At 42.7% G+C, this 21,009-nt stretch overlaps 1 protein-coding gene across 9 annotated transcripts in view; it reads right to left on the bottom strand.

Annotated features, from left to right (window-relative positions):
* The window catches only part of LOC119174291 (apoptotic signal-regulating kinase 1), a 145,263-nt gene that overhangs the window by 38,436 nt on the left and 85,818 nt on the right, over positions 1-21,009 (bottom strand). For 2 of the 9 annotated variants that reach the window (XM_037425136.2, XM_037425132.2), the window contains exons 24-33: positions 20,788-20,919; positions 19,641-19,703; positions 15,974-16,139; positions 11,354-11,416; positions 9,459-9,537; positions 7,003-7,082; positions 5,454-5,559; positions 3,589-3,727; positions 1,629-1,727; positions 1,220-1,305 (exon numbers count right to left, since the gene is read on the bottom strand). In XM_037425136.2, the coding sequence (XP_037281033.2) occupies positions 1,220-1,305; positions 1,629-1,727; positions 3,589-3,727; positions 5,454-5,559; positions 7,003-7,082; positions 9,459-9,537; positions 11,354-11,416; positions 15,974-16,139; positions 19,641-19,703; positions 20,788-20,919 (1,013 nt within the window). Of the gene's footprint in view, positions 1-1,219; positions 1,306-1,628; positions 1,728-3,588; positions 3,728-5,453; positions 5,560-7,002; positions 7,083-9,458; positions 9,538-11,353; positions 11,417-15,973; positions 16,140-19,640; positions 19,722-20,787; positions 20,920-21,009 lie in introns of all 9 variants that reach the window. The other 7 variants (XM_075895828.1, XM_075895829.1, XM_037425134.2 and 4 more) reach the window with 5 other exon arrangements.

Here is a 21,009-nt window from a genome sequence, read left to right as displayed (position 1 = left end):
TGTAAGAATACTCTTAGACGCCACGCCGGGTGAAGCAAACGTTTAATGGGCCTAACAGCAACGAGACAGCAGCCAGCGATTTCAGCAGCAGCACGAGCCTCCACCACAACAAAGGTCTTCTTCGTCGTTTCTATAGCAGAGCCCGTATTTCTTACTACAGACTATGTTTTCATCTCGCTAATGCTTTGGGATTGCACACAGCTCCCCGTGGGTAATTCTTTGCCATTCTTTTTATAAAGACATAATAATAAAATTTTAAATTGGCTGGTACTGGCACGAGGTCATTAAAGAAGTTATGATAAGAAACAAAAACATTTGACCTTACGTGCTGCTTTGTAATAATTAATGAAGTTTGATTATGCAGATATAGCTGAAACTATAACCAACGTTTCCAGCACCTCTTTAAAGGGACACTAAAGTCAAATAACAATTTACGTCAGAGTAAAAGCTCAATGTATGACAACATCTAAAACGACAATATTATCAACAAAAGTGCCCTACTTACCGAGAAATTAAAGTAAATGCACAAAAACACAAGCACAGAAGTAGGACATTTTCAAAATGATACCGATGACATTAGACGGACCGCCTAGAATTAATCACTAGTAATTGATTAACTGCACTAAATAAAGAACCTTCCGTGCATCAAGAGACGCAATAAAATACTGCTTGTTTGTTTCTGTTTGATTCATGAAAAAAAGAACCGCCGGACATTACTATGGAGAATGGCGCGAGTGTTTCGAAAATTCGTTTTTCGCGTGGCTACAAGGGACAGGTGGTGCGATCTAGCGGGGCGCAGTTGAAACAAAAGTGTCTGCAAAATCGAAGCCAATGGCGAGAAATTGATGAATAGCCGTTGTTGCTGCTGTGGCTTCCGCTGCTTTCGGTCTGCTGCTACTAGCGCAGTAAAGCCGGGCAACGTTGTTCACGGCAACAGTGACGTGAGACGGTCCGGTCCGTCCGCTTCTTAAGGCAGGTAATTTGAAGTGTGCTAACCCAGTGTGGAGCACTAAAAAGTGATTTCATTTCAAAATAGGCCTTTCCTTGGCATGAAAGTAATACTACGAGGTTTCTGGACCGCCATTTCAACAATAAACCTCGACATAATAGTTGGCTTTAGTGCCCCTTTAACACAGGGCAAAACTTGATTGATGAAAAAAAAAAAAAAAAAGATGCAGTAACAGCAAGAATAACAACAACCCCTAGGTTTGGGTCTCACCAGAAGGAACAGATGATGATGGACCAGATATTGTGACGCTTGATTCTCTGCTCCCCGATGGATGAAGGAACGTGTTCTGGCTTAAGCTGCCAAAACGAAAAGAAGGAGCGAATGGCGGCAGGTGTTAGGAGCTATGACAGCACACAAGTGAACGCTTCAGGAAAGAAGCAAACTCCAAGCACGGTTTATTTTAAAATACCCAACCCAACCAGGCAGATATGTGCCGATTGTTTTCATTTGATTCAAAGTGAACACTTCAGTTACAACAAACAAGACAATAGCGAGAGAAAAAAAGTGGAAACGAAATGCTCTGTACAAGAACCAGACCAAAAGCAGGCAGTGCATGAGATCTTGCGAAGGCACCTTAGAGACGCATAGACAAATAAGTGTAGGTTTTGGCAGCACGTACCAGCCTTCCACAAAGCTTCGCTGCTGTGACCGACTGTCAAGAAGCTTCCTTAGCAAGTCCTGGTACAGCTGCTCACTCATCTGGATGGCATCTATGACCCTGCAAAGAGTAGATAAAATATGCAGCCGAATGCACTTATAAGTACCACTTATAGCAATATATCTAATATAATGATAAGCAACGATTGTACCATCCACTTTTGTATGCTTTCTATGGTAAAATAAACCACTTATTACGATGCTTCAGTCCCCGATGCAAGATGTAGCGATTGAATACGGCTACAGCGTGTGCCAGAAATGGCTCTCTACGGCCACGACATGCGCCGCCATTCATTTTGCAGCCAGTCTACACCCTTCAAAAAAGAGTCGACTGCGCCTCTTACAACGAAGAGCTTTCTTTCCAAACTTCCAAAGCGATGCTAGGAGAGCCCGCCGAAGCACCCATCGAAGAAGAGCTGCCAAAGTTGTAACAGGGTGCTCAACGAAGATGCGTTCTGTCTGGACCCCTTACTTCATTCAGACGTTGCAGAAACGTCCGAGTGGCTCAGTGATGAGGCTATTGTTGCTCTTATACATGTTGCCATAGCGCTCCATGTTGTCATAGCATGAAACAAAGTATGTTTAGTTCGTTTATAGCACGGTTTCACTAGACCAGAAGTGAGCCCAGGGTCTTTTTTCTATTTGTGTCTTAGTGCTATCAAGCTCATAAGTCCTAACCTTCATATTATTTTGCAGGCTATTGGACTGTGTTAGGCTAGTGGCTGAGGCTAATGAGTGTTGAATGACTGATGTGTGGGGTTTGATGTCCCAAAGTCACCTTATGATTATGAAAGACGCCGTAGTGGAGGCCTCCGCAAATTTCGACCACCTGAGGTTTTTTATGGTGCACCCAAATCTGAGGACATGAGCCTACAGAATTTTCGCCTCTACCAAAAATGCAGCCACTGCAGCCGGGATTTGATCCCGCGACCTGCAGGTCAGCAGCCGAGTACCTTAGCGTGTGATGTAGTGTTTTTCTTTGGCAGTTTGCTAAGGAATATTTATGCATATTCCTGTATATTTTGTGAATATATTTTCTGTATATTTGTCAGTATATCTTATATTTTGTATTTACCCTTTTTGTCTTTTTAAAACTCATTTGATTGACTAATTGATGGAAAAGTAAAGCCAAATAAAGACATTGCAAACACTAATAGTGGTCTACTGCAATAAGCGCATTCGCACAACTTTTTTTTTTTCGGAGATCTCTAGGTGTGCAGCCTCACTGCGGCAATCAGCTTATAGCTTATGTCCAACCAACGCCGAACCAAGCGCGCATACCTCAATCTCATTAATCTAATACAGGCTGTTTGACTGTGCCCGATTTCAAAATCGCATTGTCACGAAACACGATAAGCAATAAAGTTTGCCCAGTACCACGCTCAACTACCATGAATTGTGAGTTGTACAATCGTACCCTGTGAAAATTCCCAATACTCAAGGGCTTTCATGGACTGATATGAAATTCCAGGACTTTCAAGGCCCTGTAAACAAGGTTTTCTATTTCAAGGGTTTTCAAAAATTTCAAGGACCTGTGCACGCATTGATGTCAGAAAACTACGCTCGCAAGCACAATTTTTTTTAAAACCTCATCGCAACCACCGCATGCCCACAAGTTGCACACCACTACTGAATGGGTCTCTCAGCGATTGCAGCCTACCAATATGTGGGCACGGCATGTGAGCACAAAGACAGATTTGTTTAAATCCAGAGTTCAAAGCAACATATTTTCTCTATAATTGACAAATCGAGAAAGTGAATGTTGAAAGTAGGATGAGGTTGGTTTCCGTCAGATCCCTCGCAGAACCTTGAGGTGTAAATTAGGCGGTTCCATTTGGCAAAGCTTATGCCAGAGTTTGCACACATGCGTAATTTATTTCGGAGCTCACATGCAATCCCACAAAAAGGCAGGCATAACTGACCGTTGGGTCTCTTCTGAAGGGATGGCTAGGGCCAATTGCTTTTGCAAAGCCGCACTGCGGGACTTGCTGGAGTTGATGGTCGACACGCCAGAAGTGGACTCCGCGTCCTCAATGTCGTTATCTTCTTGGTCTTCCTGACCTGGGAGTACATGAGGTGTCTTTCAATTCATATGAAACTTGTATCGGACCTTCGGCCCAGTCAGGCTGTTCTTGCAACAGCTTTTAGCCTATGGTATACCCCAGAGCCTTTCTAGTTCTGGAAATAAATCTCTATTCTATTGTATTGTATTTTAAACTAGGATTCTGACTGATTTCACATTCTGGTTAACTGAAGTAAAGCTTAACTTTTTGCTTCAGTCAGAGTGTTACCAGTGGCTTGTGATACTGCGCTTAATTTCGTGTCCAAGGAAAAAGGGCATGCATTTGACGTTTAAAAAAGATGAGACAAAAATTTATAAATTTGGGAAACTTCTAGTGAAGCATAAGTGTACATTCAGGTGGCAGTACACTAACTGCAACTTTTCACGCTTCTAACCAGCAATCAGTCAAGATCATTCAGGAAACGGCATTCGCTGATAGTGTCGGCATATCTTAAGTGATTGATATTCAAACGATCTAAGCAAGGTATACTTAATAGGCTTGTGCGAATATTCGAATGCTTCGAACATTTGAATGAATAGTTGAGTATTCAAATGACACTACAAGCTCGAGATCACATGTCACAGCCAAGAAGGAATATACGGCTCTGGTCACAGCCATTGGCTGATTAGAGCATGGCACGCTTGCCGGTACCGGGGCTGCCATGGGAGGCCGCCACTTGTCCACGAGTACATGCGTGATCGCACTGAAAAACTGCGTATTCGAAAAAAAAAGGCACTCAAGGTCACGAGGTGCGTGCGACGTAATTTCTTTCACCGTGCCATTCCTCCCTGCTTAGCTTCCACCTATTTCGTCGAGACGAGAAGAGAAAATGCAATTGCTGCGTGCGACAAATTCTTGGAACTCTACTCATACTGGACTGATTCTGGAAACTTTGCGGCTGTACATTCGTGAGGCAACAAGCATGTTTACTGGCTCCATGGCTGCTTGAAAAAAGTGTTGCAGGGCCCCTTTAAAGGAACATGTTACCCTCAAATCAATTCTTCATTTTATTAAGCTTGTTATGACAGCTTATATGCTCCAAGTATAATAAATTTTAAGACGTTAAGTATCTTATAGGTTATCACTCGCACCCTACTGAAACTACTACTCAAGGTTGTTTCGACTTACTTTAAACGAAAAAAAAAAAAATGGCATTTGCATAGAGCCCCTATTTCAATTCAAAAGAAATATTATGCAGGTTAGCTAGGTGATGATAAATATTCCCTTTTTTTTATGTGTATACATACCATTCGAATTCGATTCGAAATTATTTGATCAAAGTCACTATTCGCTTCGAATTCGCTTCTTACCTGACATTCACTATTTGCACAAGCCTAATACTTAAGTAATTAGAAAAAGAAAATTGTATGCCGTCACTTGTTACACAGAGCTCTCTCCAGTGATCCCAAAGCTGAAAGAAGCTATTCTGAGCTGGCTTGTTGTAGTGACATGAAGTGGCTGATTATACGCAGCTAATGCTGGTCATAACAAACTATTAATCGCGGCCAGCTGATCCCATTGGCAACGTGGGTAAACAGTCGCTTTGACCAATGACTAGAGTCGATTCAGTAGGCATAACCAATTACACCAAGTTCATAGTGCATTAAAGAAATGTAACTGTAAGTGCTCAGAGCTAACAACGGTGTTATCCATTCAGTGACAAGTTGGGAAAAAAAAGACCCTGCAAATTCAATTCTATGGCTTGGAAAGGAGCTGCCTCTCACCACAAGACAGGATTTCACTGGCCACTTGAGCTGCGTTCATGACGAGAGCATCCAACGCAAACATCCAGTGTGGTTTGATGTTCTGATTCCGAAGCACTTCATTCACCTGCACATCGTTAACGCCCCATAAGGCACAAGGCACAAATTATATGCAAGAGCTCACCTGCTGATATCACGGGTGAAGTGGACAAATTAGTAATCCCAAACCTCATCCCAACAAAGTTGCATCTTACACAAAAATTAGTTCGTTATATCGGAAAATTCATTATAAAGGTGTATTCATAACACTGTATCTATTGCAAGAGTTGTTTTCATTTACTTCGTTACAACTGATATTTCGTTATATTTGTGTCTGGTTTATCGAGATTTGAGTGTAGATTGTTCTGAACAAAGAGGCGAACCGGTTTGCAAGCCCCATGAATTAACTATACACATTTAAATAAAAAACATGAAACAAATGAAAAACATTTTGGTCAGGTAAGTTTGTAAATACATAACCAAACTAGAAGTATTTTTGGCAGAGGTGCGAAAGTAATTTTGAATACTGAGGATGCTGAGAGCAAAATGAGCATGCAAGCCAAGAGATAAAAGTAGTACAACTTATGCACGCCAGATCAACTATAGTTTACTCAGACAATTACACTTTTAAAGGCTGAGCAAGAAGGATACTGCTTTCTTTCTGAATGTCTCTTGACTTTTTTTGACTGTGAATTGTACGTCAATGCAAGTGAAGTATTGAAACAACTACATTTCTCACAGAAAATGCGAAAAAAACAGTAAATATCCCAACCAATGCACACAGAACTTGACTTAGACAATAATTCCCAGACCTGAAAGAAAAAATGTTTTTCGACCGTGAATTATTCTTTTCGAAGAAACCAAATGTGTTACCACGTATGGCTAATGCTAGTTAAGCGAACGAGTTTTTTTTTTCTCTTTGTGAAATGGAATAGATATCTCCGTTGAACGTCTTAAGTGCGAACCATTTTAAACGGACACTAACAGAAACAATGACTTTGTTTAGATTGGCAAAGTGCACTCTGAGATCTTTAATTCAATATGTTTCACTATCATAAGTTCATTATGAACGGAGAAAATTAAGACAGAAGTCTCATTTTCAAATCTTGCGTCGAAGTTTCCGCACGCGACATCAACATTTTCTAATTGTATTTTTCGTATTTTCGCAGCATTGGCGAGATGACATTTTCTGAAACTTCATATGCTAGGCCACAGATGACAATGTACTTCTTTTTTATCGATTAGAAGCTACGCAGGACACAGCAGACTCCCTTTATAATCGAGAACTTCACGGTGTTTGGTGCCGGAATTTCAAGATAAAGTCACCACCAGTATTTTCTTTTTACGAGTTTTCTCGCTTACCAAGCGTCACTTCACGAAAGAAGTAGTGTTTCTAAGATTGTGAAATTGTACGTTACTAATAAGCGAAAAATTGTTTTCCTTTTAAGTGTCCCTTTAAAGCTATCACTACAGTATCCTCTACGGTGACAATCAGCACTGCAACAAATAAAAATCAACGTAACACACTTACCGCACTCTGGAACAGATACAATGCCACTGTAAGCTGGTTGATGGCCTTTTGGTCGTGGTTGACTTCTTGCTTTATCTTTCCTGCACGTGCCACAGAAGAACTGAGTGATAAAGCTCCCAATGCGTTGGTAATATGATTAACCCTCAATCATCTACTTTTTAGCTTCCCTGTCAAAAAAGCTTTTTTTCAATTATATATAAAGTAGCTTGCTTCTAAAAAGGCTGTTTTTATTAACGAGAAAAATATTCAAGCATATATTAATTCTAATAGGCATAACAATCTTTAGAGTCCCATGACCTATTAGTGTCTGTCAATTTGTGAAATAATTTCATCGTTGAGAATGCAGTAAATGCAACCACCAAGTCATTAAAGTAAACTTCGATAACTGAATAATTAGCACATGGAAAGTACCATAAAGAAAGAAGTATTCTTTTGCAATGATGCACAAGCGACGCACATGTAGTCTCCACTGAACGATGTTTTCTAAACATGACTTTCGGAAACATGTGAAATGCCGGTCATAATAAAGAAAATTGACAAGCAAGTGAAGCGACACATGAACTAGTTTAGCTTGCAAACAAGTCTCATTTAGAATGTTAATTGGGAGATACACTTAAACCTGCATATAACGAATTTCTCGGTATTACAAAGTTTTTCTATTCTCCACCTCTATGTAACAAAGTAACAATGGGAGACATCCTTAATATGATTAATTTTCGCCACAGAGGATCTAGAAATTCAGCCCCTGATTTTGTCATTTTGGCACGAGCTTGCATCTTCCCCGTTTGCACTGCTACAGACTTAGCGTAAAACAGTGGCGGCATGCACGGCGCGCTCATGGCCTTGGCGACACCCAGGCGAGAGTGAGCGCTCGATTGCGCGCACATGTGCACGAGGCAGGCCTGCGCCCCTCTAGCCGGCGTTGCCGCCGTGGGCACATGCGCGAATCTGCCTGCCTTAAAAAAAAAAAACAAAAAAAAAAACAAAAAAAAAACAAAAAAACAAACAAAAAAACTGCTTTTTCTTTGGCAGTGACACCGTTCGTTTGCTGCAGAAGTCTGAACAGCACTTTAAGTGATACAGGTGATGCCACTTTGCGTTGTTACGATGTTAGTTAGCGCCACATATATGGGGCCGCACAGCATATGGACAGCGCTTTACCAAATAGTTTTCTGCGGTGTCCGTGGTCGTTAGCTCTTTGTTTTCGACGCCGTGTGCGAGGGCATGGAGTGGCCCTCGGTGACCTTCAGCTTTGCTTTTGTTTTTTCTTTCTTTCCTTTCCTCATATTTTTTTTTAAATGTGGACAACTACCGCGGAGATGTCAGATTAGGCGCTGATGGGAATTTTCCGAGACCACAGCGACAGCGACGAACCTTCAAAGGTCGACTCATCCCGCGCTTTGCCGTCTTGTGCCACCTCGGGAGCTCGCGGGACCGTAGCCTTCATGATTAGCTAGTTACCTCTCACAACACAACGGGGCATTGAATGCAATGCAATGAATGTGATAGCAACAAGTGGTAATATTATGCCAAGTAAGGTTGGCAGCCAACTCTTTTGAATCAGATATCGAGGAGCTCCTACGAAATGCTGGCGTAATCAAATATGGCCGCTCCAGCTAGGGAGAAGTGCTCTTTTTACACAGTCTCTTCGCGTTGAAAGCGGACTGATGCTTACCGAGATATCTCGTGCACCAGCGACCGCGACCGTGCCCTAAATATTGAAATTTACTGTTGCTTTTTTCATGTTAATTCAAGACGGTTGGTTTCTTTTCTGTTTGAGCATTCGACAGCAGTTCAATCAAGCGGGGGGATAGTATCGTATGCACCCTCCAGGCGATAGAGGTGGGCCGCCTCATCTGATCTATGCTTAAGTAGCGTTTGCGTGCTTTTACGCACTCGTAAAAGTTACGATGCACGGGGTCATGTAGTCAATTTAAATTTGTTACAAAACATGGCAGCGATGGCAAAAAACCGTCGAGAGTATCCATATAGTTGCAATAATAACACAGTTTTCACCGCTAAATGAGTGTTTTGGGTAAGTTCTGCCTTCAGTTTTTTTTTGTTTAATTTGTGTGTTCATTATTCGAATTTTTGTACCGAACCCGCATATAACGAATTTTTGCATCGAATCCTTTTTATAATAATTTTTTCGGGAATTTGGAAATTTCATTATATCTAGGTTCAACTGTATTATCTCAAGTGAATGAGCCACACCTGTCAAATTGTTTCTGACACAGTTTGACAAGAACGAGCTGTGCTGGTCCAAACTGCTTGAGAAGTTAGACACCTGCCAGTCCAATTTTCATTTGTAACTTTTGCGCTTTATTGAATAGGGCTCTGTTTATTAATAATGAAACTGAATCATAAAAGCGTACGGTGCTCCACCCCAAAGTGGAGAGACAAAACAGCTGTGCAGGTTGCCCTCACAGAAACGGCACAAGCTGTAGTTCACTCACCAATAATGTGCTGGAGGCCAGTCTTGTTTTGCTCTGGGATGTAATTTTTGAAGCCATCAATGAGAGACACAAGTTGTTCCTGCAGGCAAAATTGAATCATGGGTTGCAACACGGTGATGCAGATGACAAAGCAACTCTTTACATCAAGCATGCTTCCAAAGAAAGAAAACACGGCATGAGAACAAGAAAGAGACTAGTCAACACACTTTTACAGTTCATATGACAAGTTAAAAGAATGTGCAGTTTGAATACTTGGGACACTGCAGCATGTGATGGGCAAAAATGCCACATAACTTGAAAGTTGAAAAAAAAATTTTTTAGGGCTTTATGTGCCAAAATCCTGATCTGATTGAGTAACATGCCATAATAGATGGGCTCCAAATGAATGCTTGCTCCCCAGAGTTAGTATAGTTTTTTTTTTAAAGGCACACCGATCTACAACGATTTATTGATTGATATGTAGAGTTTATAGTCCCAAAACCACCATATGATTATGAGAGACGCCGTAGTGGAGGGCTCCGGAAATTTCGATTACCTGGGGTTTTCTAACGTGCACCCAAATCTGAGCACACGGGCCTACAACATTTCTGCCTTCATTGGAAATGCAGCCGCTGCAGCAGGGATTCGATCCCCCGATTTGCGGGTGAGCAGCCGAGTACCTAAGACACTAGACCACCGCGGCGGGGCCATTTGCAACGATTAATCGTCTTTGTATCCTGCTGCCCCTATTGAAATTTGTCTGCTACAGCTTGAATGGAATGCGAAAATTTGTGCAAAGCAATTGTATTCCATAGCTACTAAGCTACCACACTGGTTAAAGAAATGTTGAGTCTGCCCATGATGGACACAGAATATCTCATGCTAAGGGGATATTTTATTCAGAAAAAAATAAAATGTTAATCTCTAGCCTAGTGCAATAAAATCTTTGCTGTATAATAGGACACTATGCTGATTTCAAATATGCAGTCACTTTCATAATAGGATTCACAGTTTTTGGGTTGTGCTATGACAATGTGTAAAGTATAGTTCACTTAGGAAAAACTTTTTATGTTACTAAACTATCATGGCTCTGAGCCACTAATGGCTCATATTGGTCCACATTAACTGTAGAATGCAAATAAGTGTCAAGAAAGTGCACATAAGCTACAGCAGCAACAATGACCATTGAACAATTTTTAGCAGTGTCCTTCGAAATTCCAGGTGTGCTTAGTTCAACTGTGCCCCGCTAGATAGCACCACCTGTCCCGCGTAACCACACAAAAATTGAATTTTCGAACCACTCGCGCCATTCCCCATAATAACATCCTGCGGTTATTTTTTCCACGAATCAGACAGAAATGAACAAGCAGCATTTTCTTGCGTTTTTGATGCATGGAAGGTTCTTTATTTAGTGCAGCTAGATCGATTACTAGTGATTAATTGCAGGCAGTTTGACTGACGTCATCAGGATCATTTTGAGAATGTTCTACTGCCGAATACGTATTCTCGTGCATTCGCCCTAATTTCTCGGTGACTAGGGCACTGCTGTTGATAGTGTTGTTGTTGTAGACATAGTCATACATTGAGCTTTCGCTCTTATGTCAATTGTTATTTGAATTTAGTGTCCCTTTAAAATGCTCTAAGTGTGATGCTCACACTAGGGCATCACATGTCCCGCACAAGAACTGGCAGCAGTCGAGGTATGATTATTCATTTAGTATTTGTCACTCTGATGTGTATTCAATCCAGACGTTAGCCTAAGAAAGACGTGATATCGCTTTTGATTAGACAGTCGTATACTAACAATACAGTAGAACAAAGAAATAAATGGTTCTTTTTAGAAACATTTTCACATGGCTTCACGACTAAAATGGTTGGCAGTTCAGTTCAAGCAGTGCAAAAGTGAAGCAGCTCACCTTTGTAATGACCAGGTCGTCACCGCTATCCTGATGCAGCTTATTCATCCATATGTCACAGATCTGATGGATAAAAATGGGGAAAAAAATAAGATCAATGCATCCACAAAAAAAAAAAAACTGCAATGGTAGCCATAACCATCAAGAAAGGGAAAGAAGACAACCACTCTGTTGCAGCACGAAGCCGCAAGAAAATCCGTATAGATTTCTCAAAAAAACCTCTTCGCCGAAAAATTCTTCCTAGTCCGGACTTCGCGCTACAATCGGCTGGTTGTCTTCTTTCCCTTTCTTAACACTTTCGCCACCTTGCAGGTTTACGCAAAACTCATTAGCAGTCATAAGCATTTTGGCAATGGTCCTTACTAGGAGCTCACAATGATGCCCTATCTTTTTTTTGTACTCGTACTTTACTGCTTCATACTTGTTGTCCAGAAAAGAAGCAAACAAACAATAAGGTTGACAGATGGGCTAGTTGCTGGCTGATCAATATATCATAAGGTTAAGTAGCGCACTTTTTAACATGGACGACAGGGACAAGGACACGACACAGGTCCTTCTTGTCCCTGTTGTCCATGTTAAAGGAGCCCCGACACCGAATTTGGAAACTCGAGATGCTTGTGCTGTTTAATAGTCCTGCATGCGGGGCAACCTCTGATCGATTATTTGTGGCGAGCGTAGCCTAAAACATATTTCAATTTGGTTTTAAAATAAGGGTGCATGCTCTTCCGAGTATTCAGGTGCAATCGGCATTTACTGTGGTTTCACATAGACCGAGACTCCGCTTGTGACGTTGCAGAGGTCAACATTTGTGGGACACGCACAATACCCCGACTAGCACCCGGCGAGGACTATTGTTTGTCATCGCTCTTGCTCTGTTGTTGGGCTGCTCTAAAGTAGTTTTGGCTGCTTACACCAAGAAAGCTTTCCCTTTTCAGAGGGGGATATGCTCTAAGCACCCACATTGTTTCATTTTTCACCGCACGCGAGTCCCCCTATTTGAAAACAGTGCGTTTCAGCCCCACCAAAGCTTGAGCGTATTTAGTCTCACGTGCTGCTCTGCTGTGGGGCGCTAGTTTGTTACGGTATTTAGGCAGGCATTTCAAACTGACGAAAAATCATTTTGAATTAACGTCACTAGCAGTAATTATATGATATGTTAGAGCATTTACAATATAATTTTGGCATTACCAGACACAAAGCTACAAATTACTGAAAAAAAACTCGCAAACAATAAACAATACTTCACTGTCAGGGGTCCTTAAAAAGTGCGCTACTTAACCTTACGGTATAATAAACAAAGAAGCTTGTGAGAAGAGTCTAGTATTGACGCTGTCAATGAAATATTTCTTTTCGTTGCGTGTGCATGGCTACAAATATTACATTGCAATATAACAGCGACACAACAACTGTTCCAAGGCAAGAAAAGCTGTTATTTGAAGATGCAATGCGCTTTGGGATTGTTTGTTCTGCGTCGTTCCTCATTTTGATCTGTCTTGCCACATCCAATCAAAACCCAAATACCTAGTCTGCCAGTACATCTTAAGAAAATAGAGAGGTCCTCGAGCCTGCAAGCATATGCATAGCCCTTTTGAAAATGCAGAATCTTATATGCTTCCAATGACACTGTGGTAAGACCATCTCCGGCTGGAGCTACCAAATACTAAATTTTGAAAGTATGACCCAGATGTGATAACACCCGTACCGTGTTCCTTACTGCCACTATATAACATCCCCATTAAAGCATAAAAGTTTTCTTCTGCAGGGGTGGAAGCGGGCTTTAATCTTTTAAAGCAACTGTGGGAGCAGGAATAATAAGGTTTTGGAGGAGCTTTGGAGCAGTAAAAAGGGCATTTTGGAGCAGCTCTGGAGCACTAAAAGACATGTTTTGGAGCATCGAAATTTAGTTCTGGAGCAGATTTCTTGGGTCATACATCACAGTTACCTACAATTATTGCTTTCTCTTTGCTTTCTCATAAACACAAAAATTTCAGTGGCTTTTACTAAGCATGTGATGCTAATCAAGTGACCAGACTTACACCAAAATATATATATAATATAATATATATTATATTATTTTATAAAATATATATATGAAGCCTTACAACATCAAAGCTGAAAGCACAAGAAATATAAGAGAAAACATGGGCGGCACTCTGGACAGCTACTGAAGCTGCATAAGCGGCGCTCTGAACAGCTACTAAGATGAATAAAAAAATTTAATGTTGAAATGTTGCAATGCTAAAAACGTGTCTAAAACACCAAATCCAATATGAACAGCAACTCAAGACTAAAGATAAACTAATATAATTAAAGTTATGTTCATACTAAGCCAATAGGGCTCCATAAACATAAATATGTCAACCTCATGTTCTAGTCATTGAAGTGCCACAGCGGACATAAGAACTGCAAAAAATTTAGATGGGCTTGCCCTGTCTTCGCCAGGCAATTAGGCATTTTTTCTTATTATGATAGGAACTATATGGACACTTGACAGGTTTTCGTCGTCGCCGCCATGTTCCACGTAAACAACAACTTGGTAACATTACATGCACGTCCTACGTTATACCAGCCCGAAAAATTGCACAAGCTGGGGTGGTGAGCGCTGCTCAAGCCGTGATCAAACGAGGCGGTCGATCTCCATCACTCGTCCCGCTGCGATGGTCTAGTGGCTAAGGTACTCGGCTGCTGACCCGCAGGTCGCGGGATCAAATCCCGGCTGCGGTGGCTGCATTTCTGATGGAGGCGGAAATGCTGTAGGCCCGTGTGTTCAGATTTGGGTGCACGTTAAAAAACCCCAGGTGGTCGAAATTTCCGGAGTCCTTCACTACGGCGTCTCTGCTAATCATATGGTGGTTTTGGGACGTTAAACACCACATATCAATGAATCGATCTTCGTCGCTCGGAGTGCGCTTGTGCTAGTATCCCATCGCGTGTTAGAACTGCCGTCGAATGCTCAAGCAGAGATGAGACACGCCACCCATCTTGAACGAGCGTGAAAAAATACGCGGAGAAAAAAAGGGGGTGGGGGGACCATTGCTCGAGCAGCAGCAGTGATCTTTGATTCGAAGGGTGTGGTTGCGATCAGCTGGCACGCGTGTTTCGGCAAAAATAAGCACAGGGCTCGTTAACCATTCTACATGGTGCACTCTCAACGGGAAGAGATTGTGCGATAAGAACATTTCTCCCTGGAGCGGCCGTACTTTTCTCTTACACCAGCGTTTTGTAGAATGTCACGATGTCGAATCCAAAAGAGTTAGCTTTCAGCCTTGGTATTGTCACGGGGTCGTGAGGTTGACAAAGGCAGCAGCCGCTGTTTTCATGAGTGAACATTATTTGGGTGAACCTGTGCCTGGAAAGCGAAACGAACACTCTACAAGCAATACAAGTTGTAGAGTGATAGCAGCAAACCAGAGCGTTGGCCATCGATAATCTGCTAAGCAGCAAAGTGCGTCGGCATTTATACATGTGCCATCGAAGATTCTAGCGTTATCCCTAGCAGTTGCGCAAGTTCCAGAACAAATTCTAAGGTAGGCGTTACACGCTTAATCTCATAGAAAAGTTTGAAGATTATTTCGATTGTCCGCAATCATTCGGGCGCGGTTTGCGCAAGGCAGCGTTACATGCGTAATGGTGGGGCAGCAAAAATAAAAATAGAAAGAAAGGAGCGCGTGCAGCATTAGCATTACAACTTTACAAATTATTGCTAAACCGATTCTTATTTTTCTTTTTTCAGTTTATATGTTCCGCTAATAGCTTTGCTGTTAAAACATATGTAGTCGCATAATGAGGTATGCACACAAACGCCACTTTAACAAGATGCATGCATGAACCGAAATACGACGTGACCGAACTGATTCGATATGCACGCAGTTTCATCCTCTGTGTAGCCTACGCGTGTTGCTCAGTCGATGATAAAACTCGACAAAACTCGGTGTTGCACACGCAGATTGCCATTTAGGCACAGCTTGGCACAGCAGGTTAAATTGGCGCAGAATGGCGCAAATGGCACAGCACTTCCACCCCTGCTTCTGTCGCAGTAGAAAATATACTGACCAAACTGCCACAGACTTCGAATGCTCTTTTGGCGAGATTATCATAAGTGAAACAAGGAAATAGGATGCTACTATCAATAAAGTGCTGAATAAACAATTGGCCATCACAGCAAATTGATGACATAGCAATAAAAATAAATTGCCTTAGCATGACAAAAAGCCAAGCTAGTTGGTAAGGACTAATCACGTGCAAGGTAAGGCATGCAAACACGGGGGCACACGAGGGAAATTGTGTGGTGTTTGTGTTTTCTCGTTCTCATCTGTGTCTATGCTTCAATGCCTTACCTTGTTTTATGATAATTTGCCATTGTCTATGACAACGTCTATAAGCCTGTAACAACAATGCCCCAGCGATGCATAATTATACTGGATGCGAGCACTTGCTCATCCTCCTATACTAATTTTGGTTGATGCCAAGGTAAAAGGGGTGATCACAAGAGCACCTAGTCGTAAGTGGCTAGATAGATAGATAGATAGACATCAAAAATAGTTGCAGTATGCAAAGAAATGCTTTTCATTTAGTAAGTGCTGCGGCATTTAAGAAGAGGACAAAAGCAGCGACACTTACTGTGCCACCGTTTTCCTCGAGCACGCGCAAGATGGTCTGCCGCCGCTGTGAGTCCTTTTTGAGGAGATAGAAGCCGCCCGACTCCTGGTCCACGGACGAGCCATCCACGGGCGGGCTCAGTAGGCCAGAGCTGCAGCGTCGCATGCCACCCTCCGACGTTTCAGAACTGCGCCCCGGGCAGTCAACACAGGGTTTATACCTAACCACAGCTTGACAATGCTGGCCTCCACTCATCAGGGCACACCCATAGAAAGCTTCGGTTTTTTCAAGTTAGCTTACACATAAGCAAGAGAATGAGACGAGACTAGACTAGGTATGGACTAGGTAATGATGTTGTTCCCCTCAGAATGACATCATTTCCAGTTCGTAAGCCATCCTATGTCACGCTGTTGACAATGAAGAAAACTTATTTAATACCTGCAGATTAGCAGCCGGGCGTAGGCCACCCGGGTTGTCCCAGTAAAGTTTAGCTTTTCCACCGCTTCCCAGGCCTGCTGGATGACCTGAATGTTGCCTTCGAATTCTGAGCTAGCCAGAGCGTCGAGCGAGCGCGTCTCAAGAAGGTCCGGGTTTTGGTGATGGAAGAGCTGTGTAGTGTGTGGGCATTTCCAAAAAATGTGTTCCATGTCTGCGCAGTAGTGTTTACATAGGATACTGCCAGTGTCAGGGAATAGTCGGGGGTATATGCGGTTGAGGTGCACTGGGTTTTGAAATGTTCTCGTTTGTAGGTGTCTCCAGTCTGCTTCTTGTGACCTGTCTAGTTTAGGGTGGCGTAGTGAACGTATCTTCCTCTGTTTTTCGTAGTGAGCCAATGTAGCTGTTTGCTATATATATATTTTAGCACAAAAGCGTTCTATGCCAGGGTCCACCACAGTTTCGTTGACATATTTATGCCGTGGATATTGCGTCGTAAAACATATACCAATATATTGCAAAGGGCAGCGTGAAGAAAAAGTTCTGCAGCGAGGCATCGAATTAACGACTTTGTGCTCCTCAGCAAGCGACACTATCCAGTAAGCCAAAGTACGAACCTTCTGCAATGTGTAAACAGTGAGCCATTTATCTACACCAAGTACCGCTGGCCGTCCTCAGAGCTCGGAAACTCCAGCGCGTTCTCGTCATCATTAGCCAGATGGCACGACGAGCGCGTGCATGCACTAAAGGCCGACGTGTTGCGCTACTCCTCGCGTCGCTCTAGGTGCGCGTCTCCACATAGCGTGGTCAAAATGCGTATTGTCTAGCGTGGTGGCTCACTCGTGCGCACACTTATCTCGTGATTCCGGTGCTTTGTACCTATCTCTTGTGCTTCCACCGCAAGTTTACTTTGATGTTACAGCAGTTAAGGAGAGCACGAATGTCAATTCGCTCGCTGCCATTTACGAAAGGAGCATGCTGCTCACAAACGAAGTAAGGGCTGCGACATAAGTTTGTCTGTGCTCGTCTTCTGTACACTCATTTCCTACGTGTTCTCTACTTCAGGTACGTGCTGCAAGTTTCGAGCTGCTTGCCGTTCTTCGCATGACACTGCAATTTGTTGCTGTAGCATTCATTCTTTCGCCCTTGTGGTGAAACAATACACAATGAACGTTCAACTACTTCTGTGAGTAACTTTTGTGTTATACTGATTCCTAAAAAAAGGGGTGGATCAGCACAGTTTTCTAAAAAGTAGCTCTATTTTTATTATTATTATTCTTTTTCTTTTTTTTTTCTTTCAGCATTCCAAAGAGCAGTCAACCAATGCAGTTTCAATCATGCTAGGAGCCATTATAAGGAAGCCAATCAACTGGCAAATTGAAATCTGGACACGCTGTCCTATGGTCTAAGTGAGCAAGAAAAGACGCAGATGGCAATCTGCTTTGGCACAGGGGACAGCACAGTTCCTACAGCAGGAGATGATTAATTTAGAATCACAATGACTAAGCTAATGACCCGAACTGGTACACCGATAGAGCACATGCAGGGAGCCCTCTGGGATGAGTTGACAAAAGAAGAAAGGGCTCTAAAACATGCATGAGGGATATGATCACAGGGCAGCACTCCTCCTCGTGAATAAAGCGATCGACAGCATTCGAAAGCAAAACGAAAAAAAAAAAAAGTCTATTGTTACTTCAACAAGGCACAAGAAGACTTCATTAGACGATACGTGTCTTCTGAACAGACAAAAATGGTAGCATATCCACGGAGTGAATGATGGAGAGTGGGGCGAAGCATTCGTCCGTCTGTGTGACCGTCCATGCGTCTGTTTGTGTGCCCTTCCCTGCGTTCTTTCATGCATCCGCCTCTGCGTCCGTTCATGCGTCCATCCATGCATCTGTTTGTGTGTCCGTTCGTTCATCTATTCAATACTCCAAGTCCCACCATCTCGCATCTTTTTATCATATATTCCCCATATAGAAGCACCGCCATCCAGCGGACATTCCAAGGACTAAACGAGAGGTGGCACACGCACACTTTCTTACGGCCTGCGCTTTGGGTCCACTTCCCACCTTTAACCACCTCGAGTTCATGGTATATTCTAGTTCACTGTATTCATGGCACTGCGACCAAACGCTCGCTAAACCTTTCGAAAACTAAGGAGGTTACGCCCAGCGAGTATAACGTAGCAACCTTTCCCTGTCAGATAGGGCTCAATTTACATGCCAATGGCTGCTAATGAGAAGTGAGAGACAGGAGAATTCGGCTTTTACTTTCTTACGGCTTGCGCTTCGTATCTACTTCTCATTTTTAACCACCTTGAGTTCATTCATGGTATATACAAGTTCATTGTATTCATGGCACTGCGGCTCAACGCTCGCTAAACCTTTCTAAAGCTAAGGAGGTTACACCCAGCGAGTATAATGTAGCATCCCTTTCTTGTCCGATAGTGCTCAATGTACATGCCAATGGCTGCTAATGGGGATCGCAGCGTGAGCGTTGACTAAAAGCCGAATGCTCATGTCTCTCATTCCCCATTAGCAGCCATTGGCATGTACATTGAGCACTATTTTTTATTGTTAAACAACGCACAGAAGAAATCTCTCACTGGCACCACCTTGGAGGTCAAGTGTTATACCTATTTCGGGTATGTGCCACTGGTGGTTACATACGAGGGTCGCCCAAGTCACGCCATAAGGAGCTTCGCCCCTAATATTTTGACACTGACTTGCAAGCAAACGGTCGTATGCCGAATGTGACCACAATCACACAAATGTAAGCATCAAATGCAATTCTAACAGGCACCGCTACAGGTGTTGTTTACAAATGGAGTAAATTTACAAAGGGAGTAAATTTTACAAAGGGAGTAAACAAAAACTCAGTTGAAGAACTTAGCCTAAGAACAGCTATAGATATGGCACCAAAGAGACTGACCCAATTTTGATTATGTCCATACTCGTTATGCCGGAATATGCCTTTAATATTTACAACGACATGTGATTACTAGCCATCTGAGCCTTACTTTCATATGCCAACTAAGTTGTTATATCAGTGCTACTTATTTATAACTAACAAGTGCTAAAAAATGTTATTAATTGCAAAGGAGCTTAAATGTTTCTGACCAGTACTAAGTCTTAAAAGTTGCTCTTCGTAGTTACAGCAGCAGAGGGAGCAACCCAGTCATCATTAGTGATTTTGCTATGAGAACTTGAAAAGAGAATGAAAAGAAAATTTGCAAGAACAGCTACGTTACCCAAAGGAAAATGTTGAGGGTGACCGTGGAATTGCATCCGTTGGACTTGTGGCCGCCGCGGAGCTAAGAAGAAAGGATGTCCTAGATTTAGGAGGGGGGCAGAGGCCGGAACATTTTTTTTTTTGGTGACCATAGAACAGTGGGACAAAAGTTTAGAGAAAAAGCAGAAAGAAACAAAGAGGATACAATCAGGCACCGAAAGCACGGTGCATTCAAGTGAAACAACAGAGGAAGAAAGAATAGACGAAAAGAGGTGAGGAAAAAAAAAACACAGTAGCGTTAGGGTGCATCTGCATGCAAGAAAACACCCAATCCCTATTGCCCGCAAAGCATTGCCAACCCGGTTAGAGACACTTATAAAAGCCCGCTACATTGCACACCTTGCTATGTGGAATCTACAGAATGCAGCGGCTCTTGCTCAAATGACGGCACGCCGAAGAAACGCAGGCCAATGCAAATTTACGGCACTTCCCTCTCTTTTGGTGAAGCAGAGTGACCGAATGTTAGCTCTTTTCATGAATGTGGAAGTGATGATACCATAATTTCTCGCATATAACGCATGTAAACACTCTCTGGCTCTTATTTTCATTTGCATTAACCAACACCAGAAATTCTGCGAATGAGCTCTTCAACGCTGTTGTGTTAACATACAACAAACTTGGTTGCGCAAGTTGGCTTCATGGCATGGCTTCACGTTAATGCAAATAAAGATGTCCTCATGTCAATACATGGAAATATTTTTATATTCCTGCCGCCTGTTAAAGAGGATTGCGGTCGTATGAAGTATGGGTAATACGCAAAAGAATATGGCATATTAAACTTGCAGAGCTGTATTTAACTGAAAAAGCACATACGTAGAAACAATGCAGAATTACGGCACAGACTAAGAGAGGCATGAAGATTGCACAGAAAAACTGCGCTGAGCTTGTCAAATTTCAGGTGCTCCCATGGTACCCCAAAAGCGAGAAAGTGCCAACTATGAAAGGCAGCGGCCAGCAGCCTCTTGAGCCGAAGCCTTCTTGAGCAACTAGAAAGCAGCACTTCATCAGCCTATGCACCCCAGAGAGAGGCTCTTCCATTGTGCGCAATCATGCTCCCTGCAAACACCCCCCCATGCAGTGGACACATCACACCGCTGCCGCTTTACCTCTGGGACAGGTCAAATCGCTCGGGCCGGGGAATCCGAGGGAGCACCCGCTTTGCCTGGCCTAAGGTGGTCGGGCTAGCCTCGCAGGAGCCGTAGCCTCGATCCGAGTTAAACTCGACTGCTTGCTCATCTCTAAAAAAGAGGCGGTAAGAGATGCGGGACACCAGCCCGGCCCAGGGGACAATTTTTGTTTGCTGTCTCATTGATGAACTTAACCTAAAC

Source organism: Rhipicephalus microplus, chromosome 5, assembly GCF_043290135.1.
Source record: "Rhipicephalus microplus isolate Deutch F79 chromosome 5, USDA_Rmic, whole genome shotgun sequence".
Classification (NCBI taxonomy): domain Eukaryota; kingdom Metazoa; phylum Arthropoda; class Arachnida; order Ixodida; family Ixodidae; genus Rhipicephalus; species Rhipicephalus microplus.
This window is presented reverse-complemented; position numbering and strand designations above follow the sequence as displayed.